Source organism: Cryptomeria japonica, chromosome 5 (assembly GCF_030272615.1).
Source record: "Cryptomeria japonica chromosome 5, Sugi_1.0, whole genome shotgun sequence".
In the NCBI taxonomy this organism is placed as follows: Eukaryota; Viridiplantae; Streptophyta; class Pinopsida; order Cupressales; family Cupressaceae; genus Cryptomeria; species Cryptomeria japonica.
In genome coordinates, this window is record NC_081409.1 from 287350085 (window position 1) to 287369820 (window position 19736).

The window sequence follows — 19736 nt, forward strand, 5'->3', positions numbered from 1 at the left end:
GCAGTGGTCAACTCTGCTCCAGATGAAGGAGGTCCTTTTTGAGGACGTCAATACCAGATGCAGCCAAGTTGAAGGCATTATTCATCCAATTCAAGATAAGGTGTTTGAGGTGTTGTGTACCATTCTTGACAGGCGGATCGAGGTCGAGACAGATGTGGACATCCAAGAGTTGGAAGATAGAATCAAGGTCATCTTTTGCAAACAAGAGAGCATCATCACTGATAAGCAATGAGATCAAATGTACACTACTATGTTCCTGATTGAGAAGACCAACGAACTTGAACCTAGATGGGAAACAACTCTTCTCACTGCCTTCGATCAGGTCCTTCACTTGGAAGAACGAATGAAGAATCTTCCTAAGATTCCTATTACTGAGATCGAGAGAGCTGTGTCCAGATTCATTGAATATGCTAAGAAAGAGCATAGGAAAGGGAACAAAATTCTAGATGAAAAGTTGTTATAGGATGATGTGGCAGCTTAATTCCTATTGGTCTATGTTTCCTTGATATTTGTGCCTGTTAACTATTGGCTATGCATTTAATGATGTTTATCTAAATGGGGACCTTTTTGTAACAAACCCTAATTAGGGTTTAGGTGTCAAAATCTCAGTCGTTGATCTTCTTTCGATCTGGGCCATTCATTGTATTTGAGGATGCTATATATACCCTCACTCATTTTCATTTTTAGAGTTAGAGAAGTTAGAGGAAAAAGGAGAGCTTAGAGAGAAGAAAGTTATTGTGTAGCAAGATTGAGTAGTGAAGAAAGAATTTTGAACAATTGTTGTCCATTATGGCTTTGAGATCAATAAAATATTGAAGTTATGGTGTTTTATTGCAATACTTGTGGCTATCTTCATGATTGTTTATTTTCTTGAATCACTCTCAGTTGAAGTAGTATTTAAGTTTAAGTTTGAAGGACTAAGTGTTGTGCTTGATCTTTGGCGAGATTCACATTCCAAACCACTAGCTTCTTACTGATTGTAAGGACGCCTTGTGTGGTCAACCGGAAATATTGAGATTGCTTAAAAAATTCAATCATTATTGGCAGTATTGATATGTATACCTATGATAGTATCTATATCCTTGAAGATTTGAAAGTTATTGAATCACCTTAGAAGATTGCATCAATTCGAGTAGAGTTGAAATTTCTTGGCGATACTGAAATTGGTAGAATCTTACCAAGTCTAGCCTTCATTGAGACATTCTTAGGATTAGATTAGCATTCCTTCCTTGAAACCCTTATCTTTGGACATTTTTTGAAAATCTGTTAGTATTAGGAAAATCCTGTTCCTGCATTTTGAAAGAAATTAACGTGGACAAGCTTTCTCTGAAAGTACGTAAGGCCCCTTGAAGAAACAGCATATACAACGACCACTGGTGCTTATCCACACGTAGAGATCCTACAACGAAGAACCTTGAAGTCATCCCGATTGATCCTTTTCGCGACATCTTCAGCATTCGGAGGCTTTATTCAAGAGAGGATAAGATACCTCTAGGTATTTTATTTTGTGTTAGGTCGTGTACAAAATACACATCAACAGGTCCTCCTTGGATGGCTTGGGTGTAAGAAATTACACCCAAGACAGGAATCGAATTAACCTTCGATTTCCTGGAGGGCTTAGATGTAAGAAATTACATTCAAGACAGGAGTCGAATTCACCTTTGACTTCCTGGAGGGCTTGGAACCAAGATGGGTTCCAAGAAGGCGAGCCTCACGGCCGCCTAAGGACATATCTTCATATGGCATTCGTATCCTTTTTATTAGATGAGAATTGTGATTATGTAATTAAGTATTTTGAAGTTGGATTGCAAGTTAAATTAGTTATATATATATATATATGTTGTATTCTAACAATCTGTTTTGCAGGACAGTGATCTCTAACTAGTAGGGACATTACATTATCCATTCTCCCCAACAATTCCTTGAGGTGTCGGCTATATGCACGGATGATCTCACGTTTCCCTTGCTTGGTGCTCAGGATTTCTGCTACAATTTCACTATCATCTCTGAGGAGTCGGAACTCCTTTTCAAAGGCTTTGTGCAATGCATCACAAGTTGTCAGTTGGGTTTTGTCAGCATCCAAGTACCAATCAATGGCTACTCCTCGTAGGGTGGCGGGAAATTGCACCACCCATTCGGCCCTGTCGACCACGCCATTGGCTGACCAGATTGTCTCACATGTACGACAGTGCCGTACAGGGTCTTCTTTCCCATCTTCGGTGAACTTCGGTAATTTTTGCCGATTCGCCATCACGTTTCTTGGCGGCGGCCCGGTTTCCCCTCCAAAACTCGAATTTAACCCTCCAGGAACTCCTCCTCCAGGCACTTGTCCTCCCGAAGGTACTCCACCAAGATTTAGTCTATTGGGTCCCACCAAGTTGCTCTGACTACCAGGGTTTGATGAGCTTGCCCCGAACAGATTGCTTCTACTACCGTGAGCTTGTGTCCTCCCGACACCTTCGCACCGGTATCCTCGGCCTCTCTGTCTCGTCTTCCCTCCTGGTCTCAACACCTCTGTATGGCGTATACGGCTCTACCGTACTCCCGTCACCGATCTCCTCCAATGTTAGGGAAAGGTCCCCCAACCGTTTCCTGGTGGTTTCTATTAGTGTGGAAACCTGGCCCTCACCAGAGCCATTGCTGCCATTTCCGTCGCTTCCTTCCTCGACAATCCTCTTAAATCTTCTTCTTCGTTCTACTTGTTGTTCCAGAATTAATGCTCATTGGGCGGCTTCAGAGTCCCCAATGTATTCCTTCTTATTTTTGTCCTTATTTAGGAGATTGGGCATTAATTTTAAATTCTCTTTATGCAATAGAACAAGGCATCGTATTGAAAAGAACACTTTTATTAATTCATCCTTGGTATACAATGTATGTCAATACAGTGGGGGTGTTCTTGTTTTATTCTTCTTCGCCTGTACACATTCACGGATTATTCATCCCTCGGTCAATTTCATTGTGCTCCTCTTGGCGCTCGTGAAACTCCCGTAGGATTTGCTCGCGTCGGTTCTCCCGATAGGTCTCTTCCCTGCAGCTTTGGAGAGCCAAAAATGCTTGTGCCAGAAGGCTGGGCAAATTGCTCATCAACCTATTTACCGTCGGGCTTACACCAAGCGCACTCCACACAGCATCCTCTGGAACATCCTCGGTGGTGGCTTCCCTTCGTACGTGTGTTTCAATCGCTACCTGGAGGATGCAGGAGAAATCCTTCGTGAGTGCCAGTTCTCCTTCGAATAGTTCTTCAGGTTCTTTGTCCGGGTTACTACTCGTCCCTTCTGCCAATGGTTGTCCCATTATCTGTGTGCCATGTAGTATACTCCCATGCTCCGGATAAATTTTGGCAACGGCGCTAGATGTTTACCCTCTGGGTGAACAATTTAGAACATACAGATAGAACACTCAATGCAGAATAATAATGCCATAGATATCAGATAAAACATAAGAGATGCTATTCCATTCATAATCATGTGTGTCTTTACAAGTTACCTTCCAAGGTATATAAAGGTACCGAGGGGGTGCGAGGGGCAACTGTCGCACCCGTAACTACCATCCCTCGGTTACCGGACTAAAAAGGACAAATACAACTTAATTAACTAGTTTTATTCTCGTACAATATTGCCGCCAACACAAGCAATGACTCAAATAGGAGGAAAGACAAAGGCAGACTAATAGATCAAGGGGATCAAGCAAAACTACCAATCAGGTATATCAAAGGACAGAACATCAAAGAGGAGCAAATCGGATACAAGTCACCCAATTCAGGCATATAAAAAAGCTTGTTATTATAACTGTGTTTTGGGTCTCAACCATAATTTGTGATTTAGGGCAAAAAAACTAGGGTATTTAATAAAGGGGACATTACAATGATATAGAGAATGCATACAAAAGTATTAAAATTGAACATTAGGAATGCAAGGTAGCGACACGTTTTTCCCACACTTGACTCTTGGACTTAACACCAAGTTTAATGATTAAATTGGACTTGTGCTTAATTGGTTATTATGAAACAAACTTTCATAAATGAGTTGCTTCCACCACAAATGGTGCAGTAGTTTCATTTATGAGAACCTCAGATTTGATTTTGGCTTTGAGAAGTACACCAAAGAAATCTAAAGAACGAGATTAACATATTTAAAAAACCCAAAGAAGCACCCCAGTCATAGACACTAAATTTACAAATCAGCTCCAACGTATAAAATACTACTACCCTATTTGATTAAACGAAAAAGCAATTTATCATATAATAAATTAAAATTGCACAAGTTTTAGTCCAAAAGAACAAAAAAAATGTATATACAGAATACATTATTTTAAAACACCAACAAGCAGTCACCATAAGCAAATATACTAAACAAACACAACTAGGATACACCATAACAATTCAATAAAAACAGCCTTCTGCTACAGATTAAAAATTGTAAAACTCCAGTCCAGCAGATCATGCTCTAGTGGCAAGGTGGAAGGATTGCCATGAAAACAATTAGTTTAGACCCAGATGAGTCTGGGTGTAAATCCCATGTGAATAAACCCCTGATACACAGCTTCTAAACTACAGTACAAAATCTGCACTTAATGGTGCATTCCCCTTGCACTGAGAATGTTTATGGTTGAAAGTTTCCAAAGTGGAAAAAAAGAACCGTACAAGGTTAAGAGAGCTCTTTCATTAAAAACGTGCACCAAAAAGGGCTACAGAGTACAAACAATAAACAGAATCACATACTTCAACAAAGTAGTTGACAAAACACAAAATTAGAAAATGTCGTATCTCTCCAGGATTTTCATGTTTTCTCATTGTCAATATTGAAGAACATTGAGACAAAACAAAGGATAATTAACGGATATAGCAAAAATCTCATTGGCATCATTTATGTAGACAGAAAAACAATATTTTCAAATAATATTAAGAAAGTAAGTAGGATCTCCCCATGTAACATAATATGCATCAGCATAAAAGACTTACACAATCTAAAATCCTTCCATTTGCATTAGCTACAATTATACGATGATGATTACTGTCCGAAACAAATATATGCTGCCTGTCTTCATCTGCAGAAACAGCTCCTGGAGAATTGCTTAAAGTTAAACAATAGCTTAGATGACCTATAGAAATATTAAAATGTTCAGTAGAGTAGCAAACTGACTAGTTTGCAGGACAAATTTTTGGTTTTATACAAAAGAAACAGCTTCGAGAATACATGAACTTCAGCCAAAAGAATTAACCCACAATATATACAGCTTGTAGGTTAAAATCATGTAAAGCTATGAATTTGTACAAACATATAGAAAAGAATTATATGACCCAACAGGATATCAGTCCAAAGCAAGCATGGACTGTTACAGAGCCTGTTAACTTTATCCTCCATGGTTTGTTCAGATTGAATTATCAATATTGATTTTAAGAAAAATGAACGTTTGAGATAGAAGCATGAATTTTAAGTAGCAATACCATACGAAAAATGAAAAAATATAACATCCACTACAGCAATGGGGTATAATTGTATGCATATTTCACTGTCATAGTATCATAAATATCAACAGAAAACAGTCCTACATTAGCAATTTACTTACTCCTTTCTTTTCAAATGAATACTATTGCATAAAACCCCATGAGACGTGGTTATCAATCTATCTCTAGCAACTTGCATGGCATGTAACCTTTGTTTTGGTCATCTAGTATAGCATGGCTTACTAGTTTGACCCCAAGAGCATTGATGATCAATGGATCACCTAGCATAATTCAACATGCATGATACAACTTGCTAGCTTGATCCCTTCTTGAGCATGATTTATGCAGTTTGAGTCATTGGTCAACTGGTATAGTGAGGCTTGCTAGTTTGAACGTTTTTGTTGCTTACACTCCCTATGTCATTGGTCATCTAACATAACGCAAATTGTTAGCATGATCCTTGTTAATTGTTCACGCTTTCAAAGACATTGATTACCTACTATAGCGATGGAAATGTTGGAAATGATGTCAAAGGAATTTGATGTTCTCCTTGATGTCAAGGAAATTGGACTAAGAATAAAAAATGAGTTATTTGATGGAATCAAAGAGATACAGAAGCTATGAAGAATATCATCATTATTAATCCTCATCACTATTAATGCTACAATGAGTGGCATAAAGAAATGAGTGTTGCTATATACTCTCAAGAATAATAAAGTTTATAATGGAATGACAATAATGAGGGAGCAGTAATTCCGTATCAACAAAGAAGTGGAATGTAGCAATCATAATTAATAAGCAAAACAGCAATCCAAGTCAGAGAGATATAAACAAAGATGCTACGGTATTCAACCAAGTTTACAGATAGAAATGAGAAGACTTGAACAATTTCTATGAGCAGCAATTACACATGGTAATAGTTGCGACTTCATTGAAAATTTTATTAATAAGAAAGCAGCGACTTGCAGAGAATGAGCAGCAACAGCATATTGAAGATTTGATTGAGTAAGACAAGCAGTGAGGTATGTGAAAGCAACACTTGTATTAATTCATATAACAGTGTCGCTGGTATAAATGATATGAAGAGAATGATGACTAGAATGGTCAAATAGACAGCGCTGACATAGAATGAAGATTGGCCATAGTAAATGAAAGATAATCATAATACGTCTTCAACCAATGATTACACATACAAAGGAACAGTGAAGCATTACCGACTTCATCCATTATCAGGAAGATGACGATCTATTCAGCAATCTGTAGCAGTAGCATGAGGGAATATAATGAGGAAACGGTAATCATGACCTGGCTGTAATATAAAGACCACTATATAACATCTGATGCTGGAACCTGTAGAGAATGCTATGAAGAGGCAAGTGAACGTATTGACATGAGCAATGGATTAGAGAATATGATAGCCAACTCGCTAAATCTATACAATGGCTTAAATAAGAATTAGTTGATAGTTTGTTGTGTGCATGCCTCAATTCATGAAAATAATTCAACAGCGATTCTAAGGTTTGGTCAAAGGATTTGACCAGAATGGTATAAAGATCGAATGAATTCAGAAGCCACTTATAATGCGATTCATACAAAGAATCAACAAGGCAGCGCTACTGTGAAGGTAGTGAAAAGTGTGATTATCCAAAGTAAGGTGCGATTGGTGATTGAAGAAGCAAATGTCTTCATTAAGGATCAGATATTGATTACTCCAAAATAAATGACTAAGATAATATGGTGACTGTAGGGATTTGATGGATACGTGTTTTTGTATTCATCCTTTGTAGCAAGAGCCAATGTTCAATAAAATTGGATTCATAATTTGCAAAAGGCATCATCACTATAGTCGCATTATAAGAAGAAAAGGGTACTGTCAAACGACAAAGAAAGGCATGTTCATAATGAAAAGACTAATATAAATAAAAATCAGTGATTATTATGGGAGCGGTTAAAGCGCAGAAATTGATTAGTAATTGTTCTCAAAGGTGTGATTACTAATAAAAAGAAGTTTGTTTAATAAATGAGTGAAGTGGTGCAATTTGTCAAAGATTATTCACTAAAATAAGAGGTGTGATTTAGAAGTAACACACGGTTTGACTAACACAAGAAAGGATGAGATTAGAAGAAAAAGGTATGTTTAGGCAGCTGTTTAAAGGAAACATTTATTAACACAGTGGTTATAGTCAATAGTAAAGTTGTTTACTGAAGTCACACCAATGTGTTAAATTTAATAAACTTTTTGTACAACAGTATGATCATGAAAAGCTAATAAAGCAAATAGAATTTAGAGGTGCAAATGGTATAGTAATCACATCTCTTTGTGAAGGCGAGTCTTTAAGATATATCTTTTGGGAGATATAAAACTATTTGTGATGTGAGAATTTAAAAGTGTGTTAAAGGGTGAGTGAAATAAAATATATTTCAGAAGAATAGGAACCGTGTAAAATATGGAGTGAGAACAATGTGTGAGTAATGTAAAGAATAAATATTAAATAAAAGTGAGTAGAGATACTGAATGTAAGAAGTATGGTGTGTGTGCTTTTAAAGACATCAAATTACATGCACCGAGAGTTATTAATAAGAAGATATAGATTATGTCAGATTTATTGAGAAGAGTATAAATTTATAGCGGGCTTTGAAGAAGTCATGGCAGATTTATGGAAGGAAAGATATGCAGATTTGTGACTCAGAGTAGATACAGTTGTGAAAGGAATAGTTGCAGATTTATGAAGAAGAGTATGTGCATGTGAGGAAGGAATATATGCAGATTTCAGAAGATCAAATTGTCCATCATCCATTGTTATAGCAACATTGTCAAGGTGGAAATTCAAATTTATGTTAAGTGGGTTGGTGCTCACGAATTCAAAAGTGGGAGTTGGTACTTCCGGTGGGTTGGTGCTCAATTTAGTTGTGGGAGTTGGTGCTTCCAGTGGGTTGGTGCCTACAAATTCAGAAGTGGGAGTTGGTGCTTCCAGTGGGTTGGTGCTCACAAAAAAACTTAGGGCTTGGTGCCTCTAGTAGCTTCGTGCCTACGAACATTGTAAAAGAAGATATTTATAAAAGCATTAATTTCCCGTAGTTTTCTCTCGTAAGGGTTTCCGCGTATATATCTTGTGTTCTACTTGTGTCCATAATAGTTAGATCACATATGAATGTTGGTATGCAATGAACATATTTATGAGATAAGTTATATGCTTTTGATTGAAGTTGAAAAAGTTAAAGTTAATTAATATACTGATTCACACCCCCCTCCGCCCCTCTCAGTATATTCTTGTGCTCTTCAATTTCAGATCTGAGTATTAAGCATATTGAACAGCAAGCTACAGCGAACTACATTCAAGTATGATTTCATAATTGATTTTGTTACGTTTGTCATGCTATTGGATTAACACTTGAAGGACTTGTCTAAAGAGCATTGCATCACCACCATTATCATTCCTAAGGTATAATCAGTTCAATTCAGCATTTCAATTTTGATTTAGCCTCTATCCTTTATAAGGATAAGCTCTTGTTTTCATCAATTATAGCTGTTGTGGAGGTGGAAACACCAACGCGAGGTTTGACTTAAGCAAGCCCCTATACAGCACAACTATTTTTTTCTAGTTTCATGTGTGCAAGTTCAGAACCGACAGCAAACAAGGTTATAGGAGTGCAAAGCAGGCAGTGACAAGTGATCCCAGATTTCTAACAAGGAGAAAACACCTAGACTAGGAAGCCCTCTAATTGAATCCAGCACTTTTCAACTGATTTTTGAAGAGATAGCTACAAGACCTCCCAATTCGAAATCTAGAACTTACTATAGACAAGGACACCACTAGACTAGGGCACCTCAACCGTGTACGACATTTTCAAGCCCTGATTGCAGCTTCATGTTCCTTTCTACGTCCTTTTTCCAAATCTAAGCTACTGGGTTGGTTTTTTGTACTACATTTCACTAATATTGTTGAAAGTTATCAATTTTGTATCATTTATCCTAGTTATTCCCACAATTCACAATCTCAATCCAAGTGCAACAAAGGAATCATAAAACCCCCAAGTGTTCAGCTCTCCTATTAGGACTATAGCTGAACCTAGTTTATGTTTCCAATGATATGCCTTGGAGATTTGAGATCTTAGTTTACATTCCTAGGCTAGGATCTAATTTCCTACATATCACATACACATACATCCATACCCGTGTGCACGCACGCACGCACACACACACACAAGCACACCTACACGTACGAGTGCGCGCGCACACATACACACACATACTAAGTCACCAAGTTTGAATTCGAATTCGTGTTCGGCAACAATAAAATTCGGATGAAATTCGAAAACAAGTTCGACATTAAAATCAGCTTATATAATTTTCTTTTTTAAATATACATAATATATCCACAACATTATAAAAATAGTTTTAAAAAATTATATTGTATTTGAAATTATAAGGGCGGAGGAAAGAACAATATCAGTTGTCGGTGGTGCATTAGAACCAACAAATAAAATAATTAAATAACATTTTACTTACTCATTTTATTATGGAATGTACACAAATTTAATTGGCCTCAATATCAATCATATGTGTTTTCAAATGACATTTTAATTCTTGTAATTGAAAAAAATTAACTACACATTATGTCACTATAAAGTTTTAAAAAAAAAAAATTATTAAAAAAACAACGTGCTAAGCATCCGATTGGTGGCCCATCTCAAACATTTCTCCTTGATCACTCTCAAAACCTCGTATGGCCTTTAAAAAAAATTCATCTTGTATTTCCATTTCATAAGAAAATTTAATCGACATATAGGATTTAGTGTATTGCAACTATATCACTGTGTTTTTGTCCTATTAATTTCGGCAAATTCAACCTGTGGCGTCCCGCTTCTTTGACACAATTTTTCGGGAGAAAACTAAGCATGTGGAAGCGCAACATGTCCATGTCTTCTCATTTTGTCTAGCCCATAGGTTGACATTGTTCGTATTGCTCTCTATTTTGTTTGCCTGGCTTTAAAATTCGTCACAACTATTTGTATTGCCCTTTATCAATTTACCTTTGTGTCTTGCACCTTGCGCTTTGAGACCTGTCACACACTATCGTGCCTAAACAAAGTCGTCTACAAAAAAACTAAAGTTTACCCTAGCCGCTTGCCTTTTCTGGTACGAATTTAAACATGAACTTTGAAAAATTTCATACCTTAGATAAATGTTCGTCGAGTTTCAAACTTCAAGCAAGAAATTCGGCGAATGCAGTGACTTACCATACATACATAGCATCAGATCTACATTATAGGTTCAGCACCTGGACAGCCTAAGTGCCGCTACAATTCAGCCAGAGTTCGAGAGTCGAATTTGGAGCTCTATGGGTTCAAGCAAGGTCTCTTTCATTGTCTATGGGTCCATCTCAGACAAACCCGGGAATATTTGGCAAGTACCCACAGCAAACAAGTGAATTTCACCTTTCTCAATTTTTCTTTTTCTTTCTTTTACTCCAAAAAGTGTAATTTGCCCCCAAACCCTAAAATGTGGCATACAAAACATCCAAAAGGAAAAAGTAAACTAATTTTTCATTTTGTGAATGTTTAAATAAAAAAAAATTCCTCCACTACGGAACCTATTTTCTTGCTTGCCATTACACAAAGAGTCAAAGATTGCTCACAGAACACTCCAAGCTAGTGGGTGTGCTATTCCTACAAATTTCCTAGATTTCATTTTTAGTCAAGGAGATCTCAAAGGAAGATTTCTTTAAAAGCGCTAGATTTTTTGAAGTTTATGATTTTTTCCTCCAATTTTTTTTTAATAAATACTCTTGTTTTGTTTTGAAGTTTTCGGTTTCTTTTCATTTATCTTGGAATGTATTATGCTCTTTTTTAATGAATTAACTATTAAGTTGTATTTATATTTTTTGTTTTTAAATTTCATTTGTTTCAATTCTTCGAATGTGTTGTTTATTGAACTTCTTGTTCTAGGTATTACAAAAGCAACCGGTTCTAGCTTCATTAGTTGTCCCCACTTCAAAACTGATCCAACCTATTTGCAAATATGTTGAATTGGTACAACTTGTAGGCGGTGGGAGTTACGTTTGGATTTGTGGTGAATGTAAAGTTGGATGTTCGAGCTCATACAATCAAGTGAAAAGCCATTTGTGCAAGATCCCTGCACAAGGCATCAAATTTTATCCAAGAAAGGTGGTAATGGCATTCTAGAAGCACAAGTCTTAACATATCTTGAAAAGCAACAAAATGCAAACCAAGCAATAGGTTGTCAATCAAATCATCCTTTGTTAAAGAAACAATCTCAAGGGATGAAACCCCCTCTCATGCCTTCTCATTTTCAACCTAAAAAGAGCCCTCCATTTTTGTCCACAACTAAAGAATAACCTATGGCCTCTACACATAAGAGATCAAAGGCACCATTGGAAATGGCATTTCATAACGAGTCTAGAGAGATTGCTGATCAACACATAGTAAGATGTGTCTATGCGAATGGATTCGCATTGAACATTGTTCGCTCACCATATTGGCAGCAAATGGTGAAATTGATCAATGAGGCTCCAAAAAGGTACAAGGGGTTGAGTTTTGAGAACATGCATAGCACCTTATTGGAAAAAAGGTGAAAGTAGTAGAGGACTCCTAGAAGCACATATGGGATTTGTTAGTTGAAACAAGGTTGTCCATTGCTTCTAATGGATGGAAAGGTGCAAATATTGTCCATTGATCAACGTTATTGCAATGTCCCGAAAAGGAGCAATGTTTTTGAGAGCAGTGGATTGAGGAGAGGTGAAGGATGATGCATTTATTACTAACATTCTTTGTCAAGCCATTCACGAAGTGGGCCCTCAAAATTTTAAGAAATTTAAAACAAACAATGCCAAAAATTGTAAAGTCGTTGGGTTATTGGTTGGGGAGCGTTATTCACACATTTTATGGCCATTTGTGTTGTCCACTCCCTCGTCCTAATGCTACAAAAAATTAGCACCACAATTGATTGGATCAAACAAGTGTATGTTGAGGCCGAATAGATCCACATGTTCATCACCAGCCACAATACGTCACAAGCCATATTTATAATATTCTCCAAATTGAAATTATTCAAGGTAAGCTAAATAATTAATATGTTTTACTTGAGTAAACTTCTTAATTTTATTTTAATTTTAATCTTTGTAAATTTATTTATTTTTAATTTTGATTTTCAAACAAGTTGCTAAGACTTGTTTTTCCTCCAACACAATTGTGTTGAGACGACTTGTGAAGGTTCGTGAGGCACTTTCTAAAATGGTCATCAGCCCAAATTGGTCCTTATGAAGGCAATCTACAACTAAAAGGGTAGCAAAGCTTAACCAAATGATCCTAGATAACATTTGGTGGGATCATGTTGAGAATCTCTTTAGTTCCACTACACCCATATTGAGCATGACGCATTATACCAACATCGATGGGCCTTATTTGGGTGAGGTATATGATGGCATCGACTTAATGATTGACAAAAGAAAAGTCATCATAAATGCAAAAGAGCAAGATCCGTAGAAAATTATTCAAACTACTTAAAATCATTGAAGAGAGATGGAACAAAATTACCACTTTGTGACATCTTCTTGCCTATGCATTGAGTCCCAAATATTATAGTTCTTAACTCATTTATGTGGCAACAAGATTTTTGCCATATAGAGTGTTGAAGTTAGTCAAGGGCACAAGGCAACACTTCGCACACTCTTCACTGATCGTGACATATAGATGCAGTGAGAGTTGAGTTCATGGATTTTGCATCCTCCAATGATTGTGATCTTGATGTTCTTCAAGAAAAATATATGGTTGATGTTCATAGTTGTTGGTACTTCCTAACCAATCATTCATTGTAATGTCCCGTAATGTTATTCTTTATGAGATACGTAACAATCGACTCTATCAATAAATTGCAAGAGTTTTCTTTCCTTAAAAGTCTCAAATAATGCTAAAAATAATAATAATAGAAGGTACTTGATTGCAAAATAATAATCTATGATATCACTTAATAAATGATTGTCCTTATGAAACATAATTGATACCATTTATATTCAGATACTTTATGATATATGCAAACAAATATCACTGCTATCTCTGATATGGCACTTAAATATATGCAAAATCATCTTGATATATATATATATATATAATCTGCAACTGTAATCTGATTGGATGCTGCTGTCCCTAATCTAAGGGTCCAGAGCGAATTTCTCTAAAAACCTCTCCTGCTTCTAGCATAGGTTAAAATCCTTGCTCCTACGCCTTGATGGAATGGGGAATGACCTATTTATGCCTTGTGAGCATATTCAAGCAAGATTGGATGATGAAAATGTGAGGAATTTGTGCAAAAAAGCAAATTTTGCTCCTGACCCTTCCAAAGGGTCCAGAGCGAATTTCCTTGGATCTCCCTAATTTGCATCAAGCTTAGGTTCCATAGCATTAATTGAGGTCGATTCAACTTAGAGGTGCCCTTAGACATGCATTTGAGTAGGTCATGGTCACTAAATGTTAAGAATTTGAGCAATTAAGCAAATTTCGCTTCTGACCCTTCCAAAGGATCCAGAGCGAATTTCCTTGGATCTCTCTTCTTGGTCCTAATTTGCATTATAAACCTTGTCCCTAGGGCGTTATTGAGAGAATATTGAAGTGTGAAACAAAGTGCAGTGATGAAAAGTAAAGGATTTGAGCATAATTCCAAATTTCGCTCCTGACCCTTCCAAAGGGTCTAGAGCGAAATCCTCCAAATAGTTTATTTCTTCACTAGGGACATCAAATGGTGGACATACATGGCAAGGAAGAGATTCAAAAAGACAAGTCTAAAGCAAGATGAGTAAAAATGAGGAAGAATTGAGCCTAAAATAGCAATTTCGCTCCTGACCCTTCCAAAGGGTCCAAAGCGAATTTCTCAAAAGCATGTATTTTCCTCACAATTTTAAAGCAAATTGCCCTCAAGGTATTTTCCTAAGGTGGTTTGAAGCTAAATAAGCAAGCTAGGAGAAAGCTTTATCAAGGACAAGCCCTATTTTCAAAATTTCGCTCCTAACCCTTCCAAAGGGTCCAGAGCAAAAAATTTCTAAGCTCCTGACCCTTCCAAAGGGTCCAAAGCGAAATCCTTAGGATAGCTTATTTCCTCACCAAAAGCATTGAGTAGACACCACTTTGAAAGCAAGTTGGCTTGAAAATGATAGGATAAAGGGGAATGGGCAAGTCCAAGGCAAATTGGATGTGAATTGAGCCTAGAAATGCAAATTTCGCTCCTGACCCTTCCAAAGGGTCCAAAGCGAAATCCTTAGGAAGACTCTCAATTTCACCAAGTGCACTAAATGAACCTTGTTTTGTTAGCAAATTGACTTGATGGTGATAGGAGGAGGTATAGTAAGTGAAATTCAAGGCAAAGAAAGGATGAATGGATGAAGAAATTGGCCCTAGGAAGAATTTCGCTCCGGACCCTTCCAAAGGGTCCAGAGCGAATTCTCCTAAAAACACATATTTCCTCCTTGTTCAAATTAAAGTTTTTGTTCCTAGGACATGGTTGAGGGGGGGTTGATATATTCTTGCCTTAAGAAGTGAATTGAGGTGAAGGCAATGATGAATTTGAGCCAAGAATGCAAATTTCGCTCCTGACCCTTCCAAAGGGTCCAGAGCAAAATTTCCTAAAACCTCTATTTGCTTCTTGATTGAGACCAAGATCTTTGTTCCAATGGCATAGTTGAGGGAAGATTGACGTATACTTGCCTTGCAAGGTGGATTGGAGCAAAGGAAATTATGGAATTAAGACTAAATGGCAAATTTCACTCCTGACCCTTCCAAAGGATCTAGAGCGAATTTCACTTAAGCTGCTGACCCTTCCAAAGGATCCAAAGCAAATTCTCTTGAAACCTCCTTTTGCTCTCAATTTTGTATCAAGCCTAACGTTGATGGAGGTTGATTGAACTTAGCGGCATCCCTAGGCATGCATTTGAGTGAGTTGTGGTCTCAAAGTGTGAAGAATTTGTCCAAAAATGTCAATTTCACTCCTAACCCTTCCAAAGGGTCCAGAGCGAAATTCTTAGGAGGTCTTTTGTTTAGCCTAGGCCCTCAAGCGATGCCTATTCTTAAGCATTTTTGGAGGCAAAAGACTTGTTTTTGATGAGAAAAGGATGAGAAATGAAGATTTATGAAGGAAAATTGAACAAAGTGCAAATTTCGCTCCTGACCCTTGGGGAGGGTCCAGAGCGAATTTCATTATAGGTCCTGTCCTTAGAGAGGGTCCAAAGCGAGTTGATCTTAATGCTTTCTTGTTGCTGATTTAAGGTGAGAAATATCATGTTAGAATGAATATATCATGTATTCTTAATCATCTTTTGTTTGTTTTGCAGGTCAACAAAATTAAGATGGAGGAAGATCGAGCCAAGACAAGGGCGACCTCTTCCAACTCCATCATCATTAAAGACGCCTCAAATGCATGGAGGAGGACTCAAAGTGCTTCAAAGTTGGAAGACTTCAAGTCTTCAAAGAGTTGCACGTAATAGACCAAGCTATCCTCAAGGACCTCATTCTAATTTCTACTACATGGAGAGATCACAAGATATCAGAAGAAGGATCTTACAAACACTTCAAGGTGAAGTGAGCTACTAGAGAAGGTGACTTGGCCATGACTTCCTATCACCATTATGCAAAATCAAGAGGAGGCTTCATCAAACACATGAGAGTTAAGGAGGTACATCATTCATCGAATACATCAAGGACAGAGGAGGATCAACCAAGGTCAATGCAAGGGTATGTTGAAGAAGCAGATAGTTTCATAAGAGTTAATCAAAGTCAGCTTCTCAGCATCACCAAATTGAGTATCAAAAGTGATACAAGCACAAACGCAAGACAAAGTGGCATCCCAGTCACTGTTCCTCCAGTCAGATAGGTCCACATCAGCATGTCCAAATTCAATGTACCTGACTCACCAATGATGGCACAAACTTTGATGTACCTACCCCTATTTCCTATTGGTTCTCAAGCATTGAATGTAATTTTCTCATTGGCTAAAGGAGTTTGTTGTAACAAACCCTAATTAGGGTTTTCTATCTTGTAATCCTAGCCATTGATTGTAAATCAATCAGAGCCATTGAATTGTAAAGAGCTCCCTATGTAAAGCTCTGGCTCTTCATTTGTAAAGGTTGATAGTTAAAGATTAGTTAATAGTTAATAGCAAAGAGTTAGCTAATAGAGAATAGTGAATAGTTAGAAATTAGTCAATAGTGAATAGTCAGTAAAATAGAATAGCAACTATAATAGAATAGGAGGAAAAGGCAAGAAATTGTTGCCTAAATTGTAAATGAACTCCATTTTCATTGAAGTTATGGTGAAATGTGTCATTTCTTTGGACTATGCATGGTCTCTTGTTGAATCTTCATTTTAGATGATGGTTAATTAGATTGAATGAAGGAAGTTATTGAATGCACTCGCATGGAATTTGCCTAGTCCAAACCACTAGCCTCTTGTTGACTGTAAGTGCGCCCTGCGTGGTCAACTGGCATAGAATGAGCTTAATCTCGAGTCGTTACACGTCTATTGTTCATGCATTATCTTGAATGGTGATCAGTGTCTGATGGTGTATGATTTGAACATATTCGAAGCATCCCTTAGAAGATCGCACTGAGTTGGTGTTGAATTGTTTAGCCTGATGGTGAGACCCAACCCAGTAGAACTCCAACTAGTCATTCATCCATCTTCTCGCATTCTAGGTCTTAGAGTAGACTTTCTGAGCCCTGTATCTTTTGATGTTTCTTTATCTTCCAGCTAGTAGATAAGACTTGAGTTCCAGCAAATCAGACACTCAGGCCTTCGAATGTAAGTCCCCTTGTGATTCCAGCATAATCACATCAGACCAAATTGAGCTTATCCACATGTAGAGAACCTACATATTAGAACCTTGGAGTTGCCTCAATTGATCCTTAGGCAAAATCTTCAGCATTCGGGGAAACTTTGTTCAAGAGAGGATAAGATACCTTGGTATTTTATTCTGTGTTCCCATGTGCATAAAACACACATCAACAGTATGCTTCTCGATAAGGATGATACTTTGTCAGATATCTGATGGCAGCGATAATAAGGAATGGATGTGTGTGATGGGTAATCTATTCTATTGCTGATTGTAATCTTTGGTCAATCCTTGATTGCTCCTTTGCATGCATTGACCATATATTCTCCTCTTATTTGACATGAATGATCCACTAATGTATGGTGATTATTGACCTATATAATTGATCACTATTTGCTGATCAATAACTTAATCCTTTTGTTTTAGTATGATAGAGATATCGAAGACGATTTTCCCTTATGTTATGAGCCTCCATGTGACAACCCCAACATGTTACTTACTGTCTTAATCATCTCATTATCGTACGACAATTGTTGTTATGGTGGTGATGCTATGAATATAGTCTATGAGACATCCATATCTACATTATGTATCTTACTCCTTCCTTGTTGTCATGATCTTGACACCCTAGATCCTGATTTACTCTCAAATCACATTTTGTTGTGCCTCTTAATGCCAACTAGGAAAATCGTCTTAGTGATAAGACTTCATGATTTTCCTTGATACCCTTGATGCTTATTTATTCTTTATGGAAAAGACATGCAAACTATCTACTTGAATTCTTATATGCTATGAACAATTTACTATTTTTAATTTTAGTTTTGTACACTTAACTCTCTAATTTTGTCTTAATAGATTCCTAGTTCATCTACACCTAAGAGGAATTGGAGCACATACTCCTTCATCTACTCAGTAAAGCATAAATGACTACCCTCAGAAAAGGCAAAGGACTTGGTGTATGTGCATTCAAACTTGGGGCTCCTTGCACACAAACAAAGTGGCTACAAAGAAGGGAACGCAAGGAAGTGAGAAATCAGGCCAAACCATATTGACTTGGATGCTCCCACTTCCCACTTTGCTGCAATTGATGTTGACAATGACTATGATCCAACTAGTGAACATGAGAGTGCTAGTGTCAATGTTATTGCTACTACTAGTGTCAGTTATAGTGCCAATGGCACCATTTGTGGTTCTTTTGATACCACTACCTATATCATCTAATATGGATGGTGGTCATGATATTATTAACGACCCATATGATATTCGATCAATGACAATTGGTTGTTGACACCTAATATTATTATTTTTTAACTATAATATATATCATGACAATCGAGTTTGACTAATATTTGACTATTAATATGGTGGTGTATTTTGCTATGTTATTTGACTATAAATTGGTGGTGTATTTTAAACTTAACTACTGCTGCAAATATGTATATATTTCTGATTTTTAAATGATTTTGTATGGACAACCCAACCCCAAAAAAAATTTTGATCAAGCCCACAAACTGCACCATCGAACCCAAACCAATGCCAAGCTAGTAACTTAGCATCAAATATATTATAATTTGTAGTATATAAATATATTATAAAACAAAAAAAAAACAAGTCGTTTATAGTTTTATATATAATAAATTCATTAATAATAAATAATATATTTATAAATGTTTTATTTATTAGATTGCTGAATTATTTTTTTATCTAGGTAAATTGTGGGATGTGGGCCCACTCCAGACCCAATATCGGGGAGCTAAAAATACAAGGAGAGAAAAACATAAGGAAACATCTACAGGAAACTGTCTTATCCCTATGGGAAATCATCTCAAATACATCAGCAAAAATCTTGAGATCAACCTTTCTTTTGCTTCTGCTTGCTCCGAATAAGGAGTGCTTCCATTGTCCATTGTGTACCACTATCTATCGAATCCAATGCTTCCAACCTCGACTTCTTTGCTTCAAATCTCCTGCCCCTACACTTGCCACTATTGGGGATGTTTCACTTAGAGATCTTGCTTGCAATGTGGGATATGGTGTGAATATCAAAACAAGCCAAAACATCCACCTAATCTAGAAGATGATCATGATCATCAACAAGAGCCAACCAAACCTTCTCATCATTTGAGGTCAGAGTATCATGTTGATCTATGACAAGAAGATCCTACTGATCGGGAACAACCGCAGCCTCGGTAGCAAGAGGGACAAAGCTCTCAATGCCATGTCCAGCAGCCCCACAGTCCAAGGGAGTTGGAGAGCAATGTTCCATGAATATGACATGAATTCTCCGAATGAAGTCAACATTTGCACTGCCCTCCTTGCAGACCCATCTCTTGAGATTAAGAGCACGAAGATAATTAGCTGAATTGGCATGGCAGCCCACAATCTTATGCCCAACCTAGGTGCACCTGAAGCATCACCCTAGGAGCCCTTCATAATTTAAATATTGCAACCACG

The 19736-nt window shown here is 37.2% G+C and overlaps 1 protein-coding gene across 5 annotated transcripts in view; it reads right to left on the reverse strand.

Moving 5' to 3' along the window:
- LOC131045794 (uncharacterized) overlaps nucleotides 1–19736 on the reverse strand; it is a 266420-nt gene that overhangs the window by 122865 nt on the left and 123819 nt on the right. For 4 of the 5 annotated variants that reach the window (XM_057979440.2, XM_057979441.2, XM_057979443.2 and 1 more), the window contains one exon: nucleotides 4961–5061. The exons of the other annotated variant lie outside the window; for it this stretch is intronic. In XM_057979440.2, coding sequence (XP_057835423.2) covers nucleotides 4961–5061 — 101 coding nt within the window. The remainder of the gene's footprint in view (nucleotides 1–4960; nucleotides 5062–19736) is intronic. 5 annotated transcript variants of the gene reach the window in all.